Below are 22,609 nucleotides of genomic sequence, written 5' to 3'. Positions count from 1 at the left end.
TGTGAGCAGTAAGTAGTGTTTACTTAAGCATACACGACTCAATTTGGATTCCTGATTTTTGTGTTTATATTTTCAAAAGCAAAGTGCGTTTATCCACAAGTGAATAAAAATATGTGAAAACTACCTTACGATTAATTCGGGAAATGTGAATGTTTCAAGTTGGAAATCGATGTGTACAGGTTAATTTATTTGTGTCCGAATATTCCTCCAGCTCTTGTTACTCAAGGTGAGTTCTTTCTACTTCTTGACGTCTGATTCGAATTTAAATCCGGACTCCGATTCCTAGAAAGAGTTTTACCTACTCAAATGTAAAGACTGCAAGTATCAGAATGAACCTAAGGTTTTGTTGAATCTTTTTAGGTCACAAAAAATTGATTGTCCGATCAATCTTCTAACAGCCTTTCCAAACTACATAAAATCATAAAAATGAATATAAATTTATCGACCATAATTCGTCGATGCGACAATACTATTCTAGAGGTTCAAATCTGAATTATCGAGAACTAATCGATAGGTGTAATTGATAATCAAGCTTTTGATCGCCAGGGTAAGACAGGGTATTAGGAATACAAAATAGGTAGAATTCACTGTATTGAATTTTTCCCTTGCAGTCTGAATGCAGAGTAAAACTACTTTTATTGATTTGGATTGTGTAGGTATTATGACATTAAAATTATTTTCACTAAAAGAGAAAGCATTGAACTCTCACAGATGTTGTTGCATAAGTTGAATGTAATGGATACATAAGAACCAAAAAATTCTTCCTTCATTTACAATCCCCATTAGTTCCTTCGAATTTAATGTTTACTGACTCATTTTTAGCTAATTATTTATCAATACGAACTCTTGAGTACAATATGAATGGTCTATTGATTCGATTCCGGACTTTTTCAAATTCTCTGCCATATGCATAAAGGACAAAATAAAGGGCTCGCGACGTGGAGAAACCTTTTCTAACTGAGGGCAGTGAGGGCCTCATCTTAGTGAGTCGAAAAAATGAAATACATAATAAATATCATGAATATGAATTCACAATATTATCATGAAAAAAACAACTTTTGACCACAGTCCCACATATATTCCAACAAAAACTGACTGAGCAGTTGGCACGTACATTAAAAATACAGTGTGTCGCAATGATATTTCACATAGTACAATACAATGATAAGCGAAATTTGATAGAATGAGTTATGAATCTGGGATTTTGAATATGAAAACTATATTTATTTATCATCTCTCATATACATTTGCTCCCAAGATCTCATTCCACTCGACAAGAAAATGGATATGCAACTATAGAGCGGTAAAAAAATTAATAATCACATGAGATTCAGTTTTTAATGAAAAATAGATCACAACGTTTAATTTTCTACATAGGGTCTGAATACAGAATACCACCAATTAAATCATTTCATTTGTTTTATTGATTGAATCTTCTTCTTGTTTTCGAGATATCCTCTCATGTATTTGACGTTTTTTAAATTTATTTGTGTACCGTATATTCCAACTCCTGGATCGAAATGAATGAAATGGAATGAATGAGATTTTTTACCTGTTATTAATGCGGTATTTTTATCTTTTTGGTCTACAAAGGGTTCAGGTTGGTTAGGGAGTTTCTATTGTGTTCGGAGATTCTGCCTTTTATACAGGGTGTCTGTGAAGAAATGCGAAGGACTTAGGGAGATGATTCCTCGCTGGAAATAAGCAGAGGTATAAATTTTTCTCGAAATCGACATCCCCTCCAAGATACAGCCTTTGTATTAACGCGATGAAATGGAATGAACAGTGATCAGAACTGCTTGCAAGTTTCTATTTATTCCGAGAAAAGTATCGATTGTATCGAAATTTTGCAAGAGACTTTTTTTCTTCAGAGTTGAATGGGAAACCATAGGTCGTTTGCATTAAAAGTGTAGCACTTTTCTACACTCGATTTTAGTATTCGTTTGCTGATTGAATTTACACCAGTGTAGAGGAGGTGTAGTTCATCTACATCTCCTTTTGACTATGTGTAGATAAACTATACTTCCTCTACACTGGTGTAAATCAAATCGAGTGTAGAAAAGTGCTACACTTTTTATGCAAACGAAAGGACCTAATAAGTATAAGAGATTTTTATTTTTCGAAAATATATCACACGAAAACAATTTTTGAAGGAAAATTGTAAGGGGTTGTTATTTTCAACCCTTAATAATAAAGTTATGAGATCTGAAAAAATTGTGTGAGTAACATCTACTTAGTGCTTCATATTATGTATAATTTTATGACTCAGTGTTTTTTAGAACCCGTTAAAAAAAAATTAAAAACTGTCAACTCGTCATCGCCTTCCAATATAAGTGTTCCATAGAATGACTACCTCCCGCTAAAATATATGCATCAACTCTCTGCCTCATAGACCTTCGTATACTGCTTGTAAGTTTTTATATATTCCGAGAAAAGCATCTACTGTGTCGAAATTTCGCATGAGACTTTTTTTCCAGAATTGAATGAGAAACCATAAGAGAATTTTATTTTTCGAAAATTCGAAAACAATTTTTGAAGGAATTTTAAGGGGTTGATATTTTCAACCCTTAATAATAAAGTTATGAGATCTGAAAAAATTGTGTGAGTAACATCTACTTAGTGCTTCATATTATGTATAATTTTATGACTCAGTGTTTTTTAGAACCCGTTAAAAAAAAATTAAAAACTGTCAACTCGTCATCGCCTTCCAATATAAGTGTTCCATAGAATGACTACCTCCCGCTAAAATATATGCATCAACTCTCTGCCTCATAGACCTTCGTATACTGCTTGTAAGTTTTTATATATTCCGAGAAAAGCATCACTGTGTCGAAATTTCGCATGAGACTTTTTTTCCAGAATTGAATGAGAAACCATAAGAGAATTTTATTTTTCGAAAATCTTTCACAAGAAAACAATTTTTGGTGGAAATTTTAAGGGGTTGATATTTTCAACCCTTAATAATAAAGTTATGAGATCTAATAAAATTGTGTGAGTAACATGTACTTAGTGCTTCTTATTAAGTGTAGTTTTATGACATTCCCTGGGTTTCATAAAGCTTGATCGGGGAATCAAAGCTTGATTGACGAATGGACGTCAATTTGTTTTCAATCGATAATTCAGTCGTGATCGTTCAAAATATCATTTTTGCATCAAATTATTATGTTCATACGTCCATTCAATCATTCTCAATTGCTTCTTCTTCAATAGATTCAGAAATGAAGTGGATTCAGTGATTTTGTTTTAGTAATCGAGTGAGTGTCCAATCGTTGATCGGACAATCAAAGTTTTATGAAACCCGCTGTCAGTGTTTTTTAGAACCCGTAAAAAATAATTGAAAACTGTCACATCGTCTTTCAGAGGCTGTATCTTGGAAGGGAGGTCGATTTCGAAAAAAATTCATAGGAACTACCCCTGCTTATTTTCATCGAGGAATCATCTCCCTGAGTCCTTCGCATTCGTTTACAGACACCTTGTATATCGATTAGTTTAGCCAATACCTACATGTCGTTTAACAGTGAATGTGAATTATTTTGTGTTTATAATTCCACGGTGAATTTCGAACCTTGATTAAAGCTATTGAATGCTACTAGAATTTTTTTATCTAAATGAAGAGACGTGACGCCTTAAGTTAATTTTTCAATTGCTAAATACTGAATTCCACCACTACTTTGTCGGATGTTTCTGAACATACATACTGAATTATTTCCCATACTTACCTGTTCGGAAAATTTGCTGAAGAAATGTATATTTTATATAGTATGTACAGATATGAATAAATACCATATGTATAACTATGCATGAACTGAAAAGTTGTAAGAAAATCATTAATTGACAAAGATGTGTAAGACTCAATTTTCCATATTTTTTTTTCGATTATTGTTACATATAATTCACTCAATATATAATATATAATTTATATTATAATATTCTGAATAATGTTTGTTAGACTTTTTATTTTTTGTTGTAGTGATGCTATGTCATTTGTGGTCCAACAAATGCCAAACGGGTAGCTTAGTGTTGCATAGGTATATTGATGGCTTCACTCCAATTTTTGCTGTTCGGGCTATAATTTTTGATATTCGTTTCAATGTCCATGGTGAACTCTTCTGTTAATTCTTCTTTAGTTAATGCGTCGTGCCTTGGACGTAGGATCCCCTAATTGAAGCTGCAAAATATCCATTTTTTCAGCCTGAAAAATATAAAGTAATATCATTATAAATAGCCAGGAAAAAGTATATCATGTACATCATCAGTTATAACGCCTCGTACGTTCTGCATTCTTCGAGACAATAATATTTTTGCATCCGTTTCAATATTTCTGTCATTGAATGATGAATGTAGCTGAAGAGTTTTCTATTCCCTGTCAACAGTTTTGGAAGATGTGAAATCACAAAAATTTTATTGAAAACACCAATTTTTTGTTTTGAAAATTTGACTATCCAGTTTACAGACGGAGGTTGGAATGACCTTCGTCAATGCATAAAACTTGAGTATCAGGAACAGGAATTTCAAATTAAATGAATATAACGATAAGTTCATGAATCACATGCTTTTAACAACTAACGTTATTATGGTTATATATAGGTTGTGAGTACTTATAATGAAAATCTGTTCGGCTGGTGTTGAGAGCTTGAGAAGACTTGAAATATATCCCAAAATACCGAATAAAATTATCAAAATTCAAGTGCAACTGGCGAAGTTTGGCACATGCTTGTTTCATTATTTGTTTTTCGATGAGATATCGATTGAAATTCAATCTGGGAGGACTCTGCATCTTCTGAAACTCTTAAGGGTTTTCACTCCAGTCTCTGAAACAAACTTGCAAGAATTTACGCAGGAGAAAATCAATTATTTCAATTTTTTAATTTATTTTGATCTAGAGACTGGGAGTATAAACCGTAAAGAGTTTCAGAAGATGTTTCTGATGATATATATGAAGCTATTTTTCATGGAAAATGATGAGCATATTCCAAAAATAACAAGAAAAATCGCAAGCTTTGCATATAGGTACAACATCCATTAGTTCCCTGCCTTCCACAAAAATGTCAATAATGCTCTTTGTTGAAGATGCAGCAGAATTCAGGAAGTCTCAAAACATTAACATGTCGTGAAGAAACATGGAGTCAAATATGCACTCCTACCGTGATATGATGACTTTTCCACGTTTCCGTTGATAAAATTGAAGCAGCATTAGATTTTTCGGTGGTACCAGGTACCACCACCACCCCCTTAAGTTCTTCAATCCATTTTATTTTCTCAACAATATGCAAATTTGTAAGTAGCTGAGAACTTCATTCGGCTCATTCTCTGAATCCTTGAAATGTTTGTCAACAACTGTGAAAAAACGCTATTTATGGGTTTTTATCTCTGGTACATTCACCGAACTGACGTTTATTTGTCTTCTATACGAGTAACTAGCCTATTCACAAGTTCCGCATTGTAAATACACCGAGTATATTATTGCAACTATGAACCGGGTGATTGTTTATATTTTATTCACTAGCTATCTCAGTTAATATTGGTCTTGCAAAAACGTTTAAATGGGCAAATATGAGGTATTTTTTTATTGGAATTCAGTATTCCTATCAGAATTCAGTATCTGCTAGGAAATACAGAAAAGCTAAAAATTCTATGTAATTTGGTATTCTTTGAATTAAACCCCCTGTTTTTTGTTTTACTAATCGGTAGGATTCTTTCTTCTGATTTCGAATATTTATACTTTATTGGGGTTATCTTTGTCAATTTTCGAACAATATAGATTTTTCATCTCAATCTGAGCTGCAGAAAGCAACACGACTGTAGCCATAGATAATACAACAATTATTGTTTTGTTTGACATTGACTTATTTTTATTCATAATAATACTGAAGTCATCTGTTCTTACGATGTGCCAAACGTTGGTTTCATAAAAAAAAAAATTTATAAAACCTGACACAATATCAACTCTTTCTACCTCAGAATATATCATTGTTTATATATCAACACTCAAATTTTGCATGAAAAGAAGATTTAATAGTTTTATTATCCACAGCTACTGTTGTGTGACGTTCTACAGCCGCCTTAGATGTAGACCAAAAACTCTTATTTTTCGGAAAATGACAACAGAAACTCCCTGACAAAGATAAGCTCGATAAAATGCACATACAGGGTGAATCTTTAACTCGTACAAATATTTAAAAAAAAACACTTTCATCCTTCACAATTTTTTCCAAATCGGATCGGTTCAAGAGATACAGGCTGTTGAAAAACCATAAAAAAATTATTTTTAGTTCTATCTCTCAAACTGTTTTATCGAATGAAATGAATTTCGGAATATAGTGTTTTTCATTTTTTTGATGAATCTTCTTCGAACACAAGATATCCCGCACGTCTCCCAATGTTTTCATTTTCATTATGACCTTTACGTGCCATTAAAATACAAAAAATTCAAAGAACCCAACTCACGAAAATAAGTTAGACGCTATCTAATGAATATGTACTTGACGTTTTAAAATAAAAGATATCTGTGAAATTCGAAAAATTGGCTACTTTGTCCGAATACAACTTTCTTTAAAAGATCTACTAGTTTTTCTGAGCTAATTTTGTTTTTATAGGGGTGGCTTACAGCTCATTATGAAAATTTAAAATGGCATCGGAAAAAATGGTATAGGAAAAAAGTGTTTTTTTTTGACCTCAATAATCTTCTGTTGAAATATTTGTAAGAGCCAAAGACTCACCCTGTATACAGGGTTAGAACTATTTAGAGGGGGACTACAGGGATATCGAAAACCGTTAGAAATACAGGGTAGCTCAAATTACGAAAAAGTTGCGTTATTCCATAAAGTAAGTCAAGATGGGTGTGTTCTGTGCGTTATTCAAGGATGAGTAGGTTGGTGTAAACGGTTCCCAAATATCTCTGACGGTTCCTGAGGTATCTCAAAAAAACTGAAAATCACGATTATCATTTTTTTTTCATAACTCATTTGTTTTTGGAGATAACTACACGAAATTCGGTTTGTAGTCATAATCCTATATAGCGATTATACTGGTGTACTACTTTTTTGTAATTTAAGCCACCCTTTATTTTTAACGGTTTTCGATATTCCTATAGTCAGCCTCTAAATAGTTCTAACCCTGTATATTCGAAAGTAGAAGAGGGAACTTCAACGATTAGGAAAATTAGGTACAGAGTGTCCCATTTGAAAAATACCAGGCTACATAAAATTTATAATGAGTAGGTATTGAATTCTGAATGCCCATAAAGAATACTTAATATTTGCCCTTTTGGACGTTTTTGAAAACCACTATTGACTGAAAATGGTTCTGAGTAAAATACATAAACAATCACCCAGTACATTACAACTATGTATGTTCACTACAAATGTCTCATTCGGTGTGTCATGAATCAATTCGAAAACTTCGTCTCTAGCCAGAACATCGAACGTTTCACCTGATCTCCTTCACTCCTTCTAAACATTGCAATGCATTGCTTCCAATCTTTGACCAACTCATGGTTTTTACAGATGTAAATATTCAGAATATTTATATTCGCCATCGATAAAGAACCCGGAGAAAATATTTCTGAAAGATCGATATTGTATTCAAACAACACAGTTTCATTAATACATTGCACAATTTTGGTACTCCTCCTCGTAGGAGTTTCGCATGGACGTAGATATGTAGGGGCCAGGGCGGGCACGGCCCTTCCATGGTATGAACATAAATTCCTGTCTGTCTTTTCAATTCACGATAAGCAATTGAGTAAGTTCATGAAAAGAAGAAAGTACAGATTAGGTACTGAGAAACATGTGTACCTGTATAGCTCCAGAAACAATTGAGTATCATTCCATTCTCCTTGAATCCGGCTCTGTAAGAAAACAATTTGTGCGTCTATTTAATGACTCACTTTTAGAGTAACTATTTCGGAATATTTGGTTATGACCGTTCATGTGATTGTTATTATCACTATATTTTAAATTCCTATTTTATAGAAATTTCATGGTGTGGATTTTCTGGAGGAATGCCCTTGAAATTGTTGATACAGATGTCAGTAAATTGTAAAAACCGCTGTCACATGTAATATACGTACGATTTCACATCATGAGAAAAATATTCGGCTGAACGCACTTTTGCGCGGGAATCTTTAGATGGGCCTGGCTTGACGTTGGTTGAAGCCGGTGAAGGCCCATATGGGATAAACATTTACGGCCGGTTTCATAATCAAACCTAAAGTCGCTTTAATTTTAAAGCTTCCTTTAAACCTACTAAAAATGACAGTAAAGGAAGCTTTAAGCTTAAAGTGACGTTAAATTCGATTATGAAACTGGACGTTAAATATTTTTAATAGTTCCATTGAAAGGGAGAATGGAATTCAGTAAACATAAAAATGAATCCCTTAGCAACCGAAGCCGTACGCTGAAAACCCTCACTTTTATGGAGAAATTTGACTTTATTTCTGAAACCACGAGGTCTTCGTATGGGAGCATGATATACAGCGAGTTTTCAAAGCTGCTGCTTTTTTTTTGACAGAAGGTAGAACTCATCAAAATAATTCAAATAATTCAACCAAAAATTGTCTATATAAAATATCTAATATGGCTGAGATACAACCCCTAGAAGTTCGACAAAATTTCATTGAATTTCAAGTACGGGACTGTGGAAGATGACTCCAGCTTCTAAAATAAACATATGGCTGGACAATGAATAGTTCAGTACCAAGTTCATCGGATTAGATGCATCAGGTCACTTTTGAGAGAATCATAATTGTTGTATCGTGCAATTCAGGATGAAAAAAAATTTAGAAAATCGAGGCAGTTTCTTGAAAGTGCTTATGTTAGTTATGTTGAAAAAGTGCTATGCTGTTTCCCAATTTCATCCCATTTTTACGACGATTGTTGGAATGTTCGAACAAGAAGATTGTGAAGCTCATTGTGAAAAAAATCGTGAATAATTTAGACGAATTTTATTAGTGAGATTTTGAAGTATTATTCTTTTAATTACACTTGTGTCCTAAGTCTCTTCTATCAGTTGGTATCGAAAAGAGCCATTTCATACAATCGTGTTACTAAAAAATAATGAGAACAATTCAGCGAAATCGTAAGTTTCCATTTTCATTATCACGTAAATATTGAACGAGCCAATATCCTAAACGAAACCACATGGTCGAATCAGGAGATAAGTTTTTTCCCACTGCTTTGCGATAATTCAGCTAACAAACGGTCTAGAGTCGTATTAGGATCTATTTCGGTAATCATTTCCAATTTTTTTTCAACTTTGCCATTTTGAAAGTTTTGTATAGGTGGTTTTTGGTGAAATGCTTCATTTTGACCTTGACCAGTTCTACCTTCTGTTGAAAAAAAAGCCTCACTTTCAAATACACCCTGTATTATTAGAGACATCTTTTGATTTTCTCTGAAAATTTCAGATAAAAAGTAGTGCGTTCCATTTGTAATATCAACTTTATGCTTGCTGAGTGTGCTGCGAGTGAGAAGACGAAGAATTTTGAAACACTCTGTATATCACAAACCCACTTTTTTCTTCTACACGAAACCCATCATCGGGAGCTCAGTGACCCATTTTCAAAATTTCAGCTTCCTTAAATATAAAATGTCCTTTCTATGCCTATCTCATTGGATCCATGTTTTGGGCAATTGTTTTGTGTAGAAAATTAATTATTATAATTTCTCCTAAAGTATCAGGAATAGGGATAGAGAAGTGCTAGTCAAAAACACTCAGATGACGATTCAAAATTTGAAATAACGAAGTTCGTAGTATTTTTTCGTATAAAATACCTATTTTCTTGAACTTTTCAGATTTCTCTTAATTCACTTACTTCTCAGATTTTTTCTTTCAGTTAAATTCGGCCCTGAAATAATGAGATTAACTAGAAATTATAATCTCGGAAATTCGCATGAATTTTGGATCATTATTATAATTATGAACTGTTACAGAAGTTTCCTGATGACTGATGAGGGAATTCCAAAATTTTTCTCATAAATACGATATTATTTACAAACACTTATGACTGCCAGGCCCTTCGAAGATTTCTTTGAAGACTTATCTGACTAATGGATATTCATTTATAATGATGGTCTTGTTCTAGTTCGTGCTTATTGCTCCACTTTCTTCATTCTCTATCTTGGTGTTGAAGTCTTAATGTTTTGCATTCCGAAATAGTTCTGTTTCGAAATATAATCTTCGCAAGTGAGTACCTTATAGTTCTTCTTATAATTTATTGAAAATTAAATCGATTTATGTTATTCAGTCTTGTACTGTTAGGGTATTATTATCACCTCGCATAACAACTTCTTTATTTCAATCTTTCTAATCCATCTTCATGAACTTTAGAAAGTGCACTGGAATAATAAATTAAAAAAATGACTATCATGGGAAACCTTTGATCTAAATAATTTTAGCGCTATTTTTGTAAACGGTGCACAGATTGTTCATGTTCCAGGAAGTGGTACTATAACAGTAAGTTTATACAGAGTGTCTCTAAATTGTATTCAATAAATTAATGCTTTATTGAAAGTCGGAGCATAGAACGAAAACTGAAATTATACATTGTTGTTGTATCTCCCCGATGCAAAAGTCAGGTAATTTCATTGAGCTTTCCTTACATCTTGTCTAGGTAAAATAATTTCATAAGTCTTTACTCATCATGCAATACACCGAAGAATTATTGTAAGTTGGAATCATCTTTACTACCCTATTATTAAGGTAATTTACCCTATATAACGATCGTAACAGTTTCATCAAGAGTTTTTCTTTGAATCAGTTGGCATTTTCATCTTATCACATAATCTCTGATATTTCGAAAACATTGTGGTGTTTTTTCCAAAATAATTTCAGGGAATCCTGGTAACTTTTCTACAAAAACCTCTTTGACAATCGCTGCTCTTGAATCTAGAACGAAGCTGTATCATACGTCGTGAAGCATGCAAGTTTCGATATATGCAAAAGCTGTCATTCACTATTCACACACTCTAATCATACGAGTATACTATCATCCGAGATATGCGATAATAATTTCGAAATGCATTCGATGACAATGAGATTAATAATAATATAAAAATTCGAATATGACAATATCTAATCAAACCCGCATGTTCATTCGTCAAAATATCACAAACCACATAAGACTCATAATCTGAAATTTAAAAAAATTGAGAAGAACTACAATTTTCAAATTACTTGTTGGTAGTATTGAGAATTTGATATTTGAAATTTTTTGACACCACGTATAACTTTCTAGGTTCAATAGAATACATTTTACAGGCTTTTGAATTTGGATACTTTTTGACAGACAAATGCTCATAAGTCAAAAATAATAACTCACAGACCCCCTTTGACCCATATATTTGTAAATGTCCTTTCAAGCTCTATTCAAATATCTAATAATATATTGGATGTTCCATTCAACAAAACAACTTTTTGCCACCACCCTGTATATAATTGATTGTCATTTCAAATTTCATAAAAAAAATAAAGTTCGAAAGGGCGTGAACAACTTCCATATGAAATTTTTTTTGTAGCTATTATAATTTCCTAGATAAGGGGATAGGGAATTTTAAACAGGTCACCCTGTACATATACCTACACAATGCTTCATTTTTCCTTATGATCAAGAATATAGGTCCTTTCGTTTGCATAAAAAGTATAGCACTTTTCTACACTCGATTTGGTTCACACCAGTGTAGAGAAGTGTAGTTTATCTACACATAGTCAAAAGGAGATGTAGATAAATTACACCTCCTCTACACTGGTGTAAATCCAATCAATAAACGAATACTAAAATCGAGTGTAAAAAAGTGCGACACATTTTATGCAAACGAAAGGACCTACTATAAGAAGAGTTGGGAAATGATCATGCTATTGTTAGCTGAAAAAGTATTCAATTGAAATTTTGAAATGTAGATTTGATTTGTTGCAGTGACGTTACTTTTGTTTGAAATAAAGTTATGCTTATTTTTAAATGAGCAGTTTTCCTCATTTTAATTTTTTTTTTCGAATGTGGTTCAATATTTAAGCATGCAAGGTGAAAATTAGTCAACGAAATCACTGAAACCTCTTCATTTCTGGATATATTGAGAACGTAGCAATTGAATGGATGTATATGGATTATAATTTGTACATATAAAATAAGAATTCGATTAATAAGTTTAATAACTTCAGCTTTTTGATGAGAAGAGGGCGATTTAAGATGAAAATTGACCTATTCGAGTTATTTTCTACAAAATAGTGAATACATAAATATGAATTTTGTGCGTTTCTTTCCACTTCCTCTGTATATTATTTATTCTTATCAGGAATAAACCATGTATCCTCACTGACCGGACACCCTGTAGAATGGAAATTCCTAATATATTCCATCCTTTTTTATATTATGAATGTCTTTTCAGGATCCTAGATGTTTTCGAATTACTGGAAGAAAAAATGGGCTTTCTTTCTCGTCTCCATCATATTCCAAACAACATCCAGCGCTGACCAATTTTGCACCAAGACAGATAACTGCCAATGTCTCAACAACACAGAACACTTCGAATATCGATGTTTGGATTCAAAATATAATGAGGATATCATACTTCACATCTACCCCAACTCCCTCATTCTAATTGATTGCAGCGACGATGTGAAAATCCTCAACTCTCGAAAACTACCCAAAGTAAAATTCGAAAACATCGACAAATTAAGAATAAATTATTGCCCCTTACCAGAGAACGGGGTGAGAGAAATAGTGGATCACTTCGGATTGAAAAATCTCGATGCTCTCACATTTGAGTACGGAATTTTCGAAAACTATACCATCCCGACAGAAAAATTTAGAGGCGTCCAGAATGTTACTGAGTTGAAACTGAGAGCAAATGATTTAACCACTTTGGGGGACGGTTTTTTCGAGAATTTTCCAGAATTAATTTCCTTGGAGTTGGACAGAAACAACTTGAGACTGCAAGAAAATTCACTCTCTACACTATCAAAATTAAAATTTATCAGCATATCGGATAATCATCTGGAAACCCTCCAAAGAAATCTTTTTCGAAATCTGAGCAGTCTGCAAAAACTGTACATTTGGAAGAATGAATTGCGTGTAATAGAACGTCATACATTAGAAGGTCTAAAGAATTTGGAAGTATTGGAATTGGCATTCAATAAAATAGAGACAATAGAAGAAGGGGCATTTGATTTTACACCTAACTTAGTGAACATAAGTTTCAGATACAATTCAATACAAAATGTTTCCCGTAGAATGTTCCAATTTAATAAATTATTGGAGCAAGTGGTACTCAGTGGAAACCCTGGACTCGCTATTGAAGATGGGGTTTTTTCAGATCTGAAACATTTGAAGATCGTGGACGTGGGAGGATCAAACTTAACCTCTCTGCCTGAAGATTCCTTCAAGAACTCAACATCTCTAGTTCATATTTCTCTAGAAAGAAACCAAATCAAAAACATCGCTAGAAATATTTTTACAGATTTAGTGAATCTGAGACGACTTTCCTTAGCATATAATAAAATAGAAAAACTGAATGATGAAACGTTCTCATCTTTAGCGAATTTAGAAGTACTGGACCTCCAACACAATGAACTTCAAGAAATAAATTCGGAACTTCTGAAACATGTGACTAAACTGAAAGAGTTGAACTTGAATTCCAATAAAATCAAAGACATCGATCTGGGTGCTTTTTCGCGAAACAAATTACTGCAGAAAATATTATTGAGCCATAATTCGTACAAATATGAATACAAATCGATTTATCAAATAAGCCCCTTCAACAAATGTGGCGATCTGGAAGAAATCGACTTGAGCTACAATGAGGTGATGGATTTTCCAGAGGACCTGGTGTTATTAACATCCATGAAATCTATCAACATTAGTACCAACAATATAAGCTCATTGAGGGTGAGTTTCTAGTACCTTAATTACTTAATTCACGAGGATGTCCCCTTTTCACTGAGTTAAATTTATTATTTATTCAATAAAAACAATAAATCATTGAAAACCATTCTCGAAAGAATTTATCAAATTTTACGCATATAGGTAGTTTTTCATTTTATTTCCGGAAGTATTAAGAGTGAATAACACCCTAGTCAAATATACAAAAATAATGAAATAAATATGAACAGTTAAACCAGCAGAACGACTCTTTGAAATTGAAATTCTCTATTCTTTTGTTGTGTATTCTGTACCTCACGATTATTTCTTCAATCAGAGAAAATCTGCAGTGGTAAAATCAACTAGTTTAATAATTTTCCGTTTTCTGTCCCTGTATTGTGTAAGGGGAATCGGAAAAAGATGTAAGTTCCCTTGAACCGCATCTAAAATCACGTGGTATAATTGTGTAATAAAGTTGGCTCAACACTTTTCGATTCTTGAAAAAAAATTTTTTGGATTTTTCCTAATATCCACCATTTGAAGAAAAAGTTGGGAGCTTTTTCTGAGAATCTCAACAAACAAGTCAGACAAATGTAGCACAACGATATAAAAGCCAGTTAGCTTTTTTTCAATTTCGCGACCAATTTTCGAGAAAATATTTGAGGCACAAGTCAGAACAAATGTAGCACAAATTATCCACTCATTTTTAGGAACAAAAAACAAAAGTGCTGGGTTAACTTCCTTCTTCTTTTTAGATTTTCCGGGCAATGAGGGGAAATCTTGCAAAAATTCAAACGGCACAACTCACTACATACAGGGTGACAATTAAAAAACTTGCCAGGCCAGTTATGTCGCGACATCGCGACAAGGATGTTTCCAGAGAAAATACCAGGTCAAGGTCAATTTCTATTCGTAGCAGAACATATCTTGAGCAGAATTGTGAGCCGAAATCTCCTCAACCCTTAGGTGTAGGAGCTATCGCCCCTAAATTCTCAATAGGTAATAGGGGGTGAGCTATACCTCAATTGAAAGATCACTTGACCCTCTACATGAATACTATGGTTTGCAAATTTTTATTGATTCCTTGAAGTAGTTACAGGAGGTGACTATTTGAAAACTTGCCAGGCCAATTATATCTCAAAAAGGATGTTTTCAAAGAAAAATCCGGAACAGGTCAATTTTCAAAAGTAGGGGGACATATTTTGAGCAAAATTGTAAGACGAAATCTCCTCAAACCTAAATTCTTCAAAGGGAATAAAGGGTGAGCTAAACCTCAATTGGAAGACCATATGTCTCTCTACATAATACCTACTATTGTTTTCCAATTGAGGTATAGCTCACCCTCTATTCCCTATCAAGAATTTAGGGGTGACAACCCCTACAGCTAAGATTGAGGAGATTTTGGCTTTCAATTCTGCTAGTCCCCCTCCGAATAAAAAATGACCTGTTCCGGCATTTTCTCTGAAAACATCCTTGTCGAGACATAATTGGCCTGGCAAGTTTTCAAATTGTCAGCCCCTGTAACTATTTAAAGGACTCAATAAAAATTTGCAAACCATTATAGTATTCATGTAGAGGGACAAGTGATCTTTCAATTGAGGTATAGCTCAACCTTTATTCCCTATTGAGAATTTAGGGGTGATAGCTCCTACACCTAGGGTTGAGGAGATTTCGGTTTACAAATCTGCTCAAAATATGTCCCCCTACGAATAGAAATTGACTCTGAAATCATCCTTGTCGTGACATAATTGGACTGGCAAATTTCCAAATTGTCACTCTATATAAAGCACGCTATATATCAGCTATAAAAACCCATTTTTTTCAAAGTGCTGGGCTGGCCTTTTCCATACATTTTTTGGACTATCTTGAGAACCCCATAGAATAAAAAAATCTCCACGGCATAAAGCAGCACATCTAGCTTAAACTCATACTCAGTATCTTAGTAACCTATTTTCAACATTTCATTATATATTCATAATGTATTGCTACATGTCTTTGTCTTGTAATTGCTTATGCTTCCTGTTCAGACATAAACAAGTTTTTTTTATTATTATTTTTTAATTATCTTGTCAAATAAGCGAGAAAATGTCTGTGTACGAAAACTTGGGACACCCTGTAGACTATAGAAGAAATTTCATACATTTGCGAATAAAAAATGCAATTTTTTTGTTCCAGGTTAATGCCCTGTGGAAGATAACAACAAACGAGCTAATAATCGATTTAGAGAATAACAAGATATCTCACTTGAATTTCGAAAATGTTGAAGTGACAGCCTATCAACAACCGAATCTTGATGCCTATCACAACACTGGCTCTCCCACAGTGGTACGGCTATCACGCAATCCAATAGTTTGTGATTGTTTCGCCATCGATTTCGTGAGATATATACGAAACGAATTGTATCCAGGCATAAAAACTTCAATATACTTCTTGTATGATAACCTAGTTTGTAATTCTCCTGAAATTTTCAAAGGAATTCCCATTGAAAATGTATCACCACAGATGCTAAGTTGTGAGATAGAAGAAGTGATTGGAAATTTCAATTGTACAAACTTTCCTCAATGCGGATGCGCCTGGAGGCCCTTCGATAGCAGCCTTGTGATAAGTTGTGATAAGAAAAATTTAACATCACTACCTAGAATTTATCAACCCAGAAACCTCATCTACAATCAGACGGAACTTAATCTAGAGAATAATCTGTTGGAAAAAGCACCTACAGCGGACGACTTTGGTAACTGGAATGTTACGAAATTGTTTTTGGGAGGTAACAGACTACGATCGATGGATTGGATTCCACCGAAATTGGAGGTGAGTTAATCAAATCCATCAGTAAAAAAAATATCAAATATATTCAGTAGCAAAATGAATTATATTATTTTGTATTAAGAGCTATTTTAATCGCGCGGTCCTTTTTTATACAGGGTGTTAGTGAGTAAGTGCAACAAACTGCAGGGGGTGATTGTATATGAAGAAAAAATGAGAGTTTCTGGAGAAAAGGGGTGATCCTAAAAGCGGTCGAGATATGATATGGAGAATGTGGTGGGTTTTAAGGGGTAGGTGTCGCGTGTTTTTTGGTATACAATTGGGAATTTTGTTTGTTCATCTTTGCAGCAACAAATGAATGGTCAGGTTTTAAGAAAAACTAACACCCCATATCTCGGAAAACGAAGCATTTGTGGACGAAATTATATAGCAAACTGTAATTTTTTTGTCATGCAGAATCAACTCCAGCAGTTTGTGAAGATTTGCACTATACAGGTGACCAATTTCAAAAGCATTTTAAAAGATAGAAGGCTGAAATAACGCCTTGGGAAGAACCTGAATCAAAAAATTTTTAAAATAGTCTTAGTCTTAGTCTTCACGCGAGCATTGAATGTAGACATTTCACCTGATCTTAGAGTTTGATTGCAAAGCCATTTATCAAGTAGATTTATTGAATGGGGAATATAGATTTCTCTTTGCAAAATCTTATTCTTCGTTGAAAACATCCATTCGATCGAATGTTCCCCTGAAAACTAAGCGGGAACTTTTTTGATCCGGAATCTTCACTAGGAGTCATTTCAATGGACCCTTCAGTCACTCTGTATATTGAATTTAATATTACGATTTACAATTTAGCATCCAAATTATTCATAATTATACAGAATGAGTACTGAGTCTTTCACTTGTAGAAATATCTAAACATTATGTAGATTCTTCAGGACTAAAGAAACATTTTTTTCCTATACCATTTTTTCCGATTCGGTCCTGATAAAAACATATAGCCATTTTTAGTTTTTATAATGAGCTGTGCCATCTCTGGAAATCCAAAATTACTTTCAGAATAACTAGCTAAATCTGTGGTACTACACATTTGAGGATCTTTTAAAGATTTGCATTCGGTCGAAGTACCCAATGTTTCAAATTCCACAGATATTTCTTAATTTTTGAGCATCAAATTTTACTCGAGAACGGCGCCTTATACGAGAAAAAAAGTCAAAGACTGACCCTGTATAATTTTTTTAATTATTGAAGAACTTCATTTCGCGTATTATTCACACACACCACAAAAACAGTTCATTATGTAGATATATAAAATACCGTTACTATTACTACTAGCTACTACTAGTATTTCCGTCTGTTCCGATATTCCTGAACAGCAAAGATTATAGAGTCTCCTTCTCTATAATCTTTGCCTGAAACGTACTGTCAGTATTTCAGAGACGATGCCTATTGGCCAAGTCGTTCGAGTTCTATTGTTATTCGATTGCTGGCCAGTAAAACCAGCAATATCGGAACAGGCCCTTTAATTAGGGTACGTCAATTCCAAGCGTTTTCTGTCAGAGAAAGGGTTGTGCTGCTCTGTCTAAGTTAAATGAGATCGAAACCATGGTCAGCATCTACTCTTCTTCGATGGAAAGTTATCCCTTTTTTCATAGTCATGAGGATGACAAATTGGCTAGTTCGATTCAGATTGTAACACTTGATATTCATCATCAGCGGGTTGTATGCATCTGAAATAATTCTTATTATTATTTATTACCGAGTTTATTACCTGTTATATGGGCGTTATCACTCTTTCATAGAAAAGTTCATACAGGTTATTACAGCGCCTATTATATCCCTCATTAGGATATATGTCATATTACGACTCGTTCTGTTCTGTAACAACTTACCGAAAAATTTAATGGAATTATTTGATTGTACAATCCCTTATTGCAGGTGCTCGACATAAGTAATAATCGAATGGAAAATATTGATTATGGAGTTTTGGAACTTATGAATTCGACATCTGTCAAGAAAGTGTTTCTTCATGGGAACCCATGGAAATGTGATTGTTCGGCAGCTAATTTCACAAACTACTTGAGGCAGCATGTTCATCAGGTAAAAATGGAATTGATATAAATTTTGTGTTTGTGTCGACTTACAAATATCAAAGCGTCAACGGAACATATACTAAACTGACTATAATTTTCAAACCTGATATTCATTCATATTCATATTCATATTCATATTATCCTGATTCTCCATAGGTACCGAAGTACCCCTCAGAAAAATAACATTCCCATAGATCATTTATTCATCGACTTGAAGCGCTTAAATGTTCAGGGTGTTTACTTAGGATGTGGCAAAATTGCAGAAGGTGACTCCTTTTTCAAAAACAATGATAATTTTGGTTTGGATTGATGAAAATCTACATATTGACACACCGAAATTTTCAACTAAATATCTTTCGACTTTTCGATTCTATCAGAGAAAAATGGGGGAACTTTCTATTTTTATTTCCGAATGCAAACATGTTTAAAATCGCAGTTCTTCCTGGTTCATCGAAATAAACTTTAAATATCTCAGTCAATTTTAAGCTTTTTTGGTGTTAGTTTCAATAAAAATGTTATCTTTGAATCTAAAGTGCGATTCTACAATTCGGAATAAATTTAGTAAGTCAAGGACAGGTCAATTATATGTAGTATATCAAATTGCGCTTTTTTCGATGTATGCTATAGGGCGTGTCCCAAATTCAAGATATGGACGTCGTTGTTAATTTTTTTAAATGGCAATGCTGATTTTTTTATGACTATTCTTACAGAGTATATCAAGTCACACATGTGCGTACCAAATCGAATTCTTATTCTTCAATCCTCATCGTTGGGAATATATCATTCTAGCTCCAAGCATTTTTCGAAAAAAAAAATATAAAATGCTCATTTTCATTTCAATGTGATGGGATCATTTGAAAATGCACTGAAAATATGCCTCAACTTACTTATTGAAGACCTGTTATAAGGGCTAATAAGGCCTAAATGAAAATAAATAGGAGGATTCAAGGATCACAGGAATCTTTTGTTAATATATATATATATATAAAGCAAAGAACCATAGTGTATTCATTGCAATTAATAAGATTTATGATAATATAATCAATTCTTTATATCTTTAGGGGAGAAATATGTTCTTCGATGTCACCTGAAATGACTACGATGTTTCGAATATTATTAATATGTTATAAGGAAGAAAATTTTAATTTCTTACCAGAAGTTCGTCTGAATACAATACAATATATCAAAATAAATTATTAGTGGGGGACATAAAATTGCAATTTTTATAATAATTAGTTATCTGAAACCAACGCACTCTTAGGAATGGTTTATGCTGGCCGGTAACTTATTCCCTAATCTCTAACTGTAGAAGTAAACTTGAAATAAATATTCATGGTTTTGATCGTAAAACTGCAAGAATGAGCCCTCTTACAAACTTTGGACGTTACGGGCATCATAAACTATCCTTAATATCTGAAATTTTTAAATTTTTCGAGTAGTCAAAAACCGTTTAACGGATTATGGAATAAGTTACCAGCCAGTATAAACCAAACCTAAGCCTAACAAAGTGCAGTATTTATAGCGATACAAATATAGGTATATGGTGTTTCTCTCAAAAATACCATAATATATTATTAAATTTTTTCCACATGCATTGACTTGTTCGTAGGCCAATTGAGGAATCATCACATTCATTATATTGAGAGTTGGTCCATTTTTTTAAATACTTGAATCATTCATGCTCATGTTGTTTTATTGATTGAGAAAATATAAAATAAAAATTGTCTTCAACAATTTCCACTGATAGCTGAGAATATTCTTCCTAATATAATATAGAGATTTCTGAGTGAAGATTTTTTTTTCAGATTGATACAAGCCACATCTTTTGCGATGGAAGCTCAAATCTGCTTATCAACCTGAACGAAAAAGATTTATGTCCCACAAATCCCATTATTCTGGCTATGGCAGCAGTTCTCATATTATGTTTATGCGTATTAAGTTCGTTCGCAGCTTTTTACTATAAATTTCAACAAGAAATCAAGGTTTGGATGTACGCCCATAATATTTGTCTGTTCCTCATTGAAGAAGAAGAATTGGATAAAGATAAAATTTATGACGCATTTATCAGCTACTCTCATAAAGATGAGGATTTCGTCATAGAGAATTTGATATCGATCTTAGAAAGTGGCCCTAAACCATATAAATTATGTTTGCACTTCAGAAACTGGATTCCTGGTGAATTTATAGCGAAACAGGTAACGACATCAGTGAAGGACTCTAGGAGAACTTTAGTTATTTTATCCCCGAACTTTTTGGAGAGTGTATGGGGTAAAATGGAGTTCAGGACTGCCCACACCGAAGCAATGAGAGAAGGAAGAGCCAGAGTCATAATTGTTCTCTATGGAGATATTAATATGGAACTGCTCGATGATGAACTAAGGGCCTATCTGAAAACTAACACTTATATAAAGTGGGGAGACCCATGGTTTTGGGACAAACTGAAATACGCTTTACCTCATTCAAGGATCAAAGGATTGAAAAACAAATCGCAGAAGCATGCGAATATGATGAAATTCATCGATGATAAATTCGCACTCGTGGATGATAAAACTAGTTCCAAGAGGGAAAGTGATAGCACGATTTCTTTTTCCAATGAATGTTTAAAAGAGGTGAATGTCGATCTCAAGAACGATGATGATATAATTCTGGGAAAAGATATTGCTTGAACAGTATTTGGATTTTTCGATGGGCAAGTATTTATCGAAACAATCGATCTGTGATAAAAATTATGCAGCATCATTAGATCAGTTTTTTGAAATAGATTCTGAGCTGAATGTAATAAAACCAATAATTAGAACAAAATATCTATATTTTTTGAAAAATGTATTGATCTGGTAATTTCCTTGGAAGGAAATCAGAGAATTCATTGGAAATTTTGTATATCTACAACTAATGTTCGAAGAAAATTTCTACACTTGAATGAACAATCCGACCATACTTTGAAAACAGTGAGAACGAATAGAATGTAAGCAAAAAAAATGAGGCCATATGAATACAGATAGAGTTTTCATCATGTGATGAAAGATGCGTCTTAATAATTATTTTGTATAATAGATTCCTGCCAGAGAGGCACACATCAGCGATTTGTGCATAAGAAAACCTAGGGCATCTAATGATTTTATGATGTATTATATACAATATACACAACTATATAGAAATATGGTAATTATAAACTATTGGCTGGAATATACATATACCAACAACCAATTTATATTAAATATTATTGGTTCTTACAAATTATATTGTTGTGGGAAAAAATATCGAAAACATGTTGAAGAAAAAAAACTGAAAAGTGATCTAGAACAACATATCGTATAAGTTTAGATGAATGAATTTTTTATTTCTGCCTCTTGAGTAAGCTGATTACTGTGATTTTTTTGTACAATTAAATGTTGCTAAATTATCAAGTGTTTATTATTTCAATTCGAGAAATCTTAAAACTTAGGTACCCCTACTGTTCTTGTGAAACAAAACGCTTCACTGGCTTCTCTAGCCTAAGAGAATCAAGTAGGTACCATAGACTCAAAACCCCGATTATTATTATTTTAATGTCCCTATGAAAGATAAGGTAGGTGCGGGTAAAAAGGCCTATCTAAGGTGCTAAGGATGATTCCCAACAAGCACAACATACAGCAACTGTACAGATACTGCACTAACAAGTGCCACGTGAATGCAGCACACAAATTACTGTATTGAAACTGCATACTTTCTGTATTGATAATACTGCGTTTTAAAAATGCAGTAATTGATATACAGTTGCTGTACAGTGTTTCTGTATTGATAATTCTGCATTCAACAAATGCAGTATTAAATATACAGTTACTGTACAGTTTCTGTATTGATACAGTTACTTTACAGTTATTGATAATTCTGCATTTTGAAAATACAGTTATTCAAA

At 33.3% G+C, this 22,609-nt stretch overlaps 1 protein-coding gene across 1 annotated transcript; it reads left to right on the top strand.

The window, feature by feature from the left end:
- On the top strand, positions 1-22,112 carry LOC123318630 (protein toll-like). The gene is made up of 5 exons (XM_044905302.1): positions 1-226; positions 12,384-13,882; positions 16,031-16,663; positions 18,557-18,718; positions 20,517-22,112. Exons 2-5 carry the CDS (start codon positions 12,392-12,394, stop codon positions 21,375-21,377), a joined length of 3,147 nt encoding a protein of 1,048 aa, XP_044761237.1. The 5' UTR covers positions 1-226; positions 12,384-12,391; the 3' UTR covers positions 21,378-22,112.
- The last annotated feature ends 497 nt before the right edge of the window (positions 22,113-22,609 follow it).

Source organism: Coccinella septempunctata, chromosome 8, assembly GCF_907165205.1.
Source record: "Coccinella septempunctata chromosome 8, icCocSept1.1, whole genome shotgun sequence".
In the NCBI taxonomy this organism is placed as follows: Eukaryota; Metazoa; Arthropoda; class Insecta; order Coleoptera; family Coccinellidae; genus Coccinella; species Coccinella septempunctata.
Note: the sequence above shows the minus strand (reverse complement) of the source record. Positions and strands in the feature narration are given on the sequence as shown.

Bases quoted from the DNA above. Each gene is read 5' to 3' on its own strand.
- LOC123318630 (XM_044905302.1), top strand. From the start codon at position 12,392: ATGTTTTCGAATTACTGGAAGAAAAAATGGGCTTTCTTTCTCGTCTCC. The intron at 16,664-18,556 runs GTGAGTTAATCA...CCCTTATTGCAG, and splicing joins GGATTCCACCGAAATTGGAG to GTGCTCGACATAAGTAATAA. The intron at 18,719-20,516 runs GTAAAAATGGAA...TTTTTTTTTCAG, and splicing joins TGAGGCAGCATGTTCATCAG to ATTGATACAAGCCACATCTT.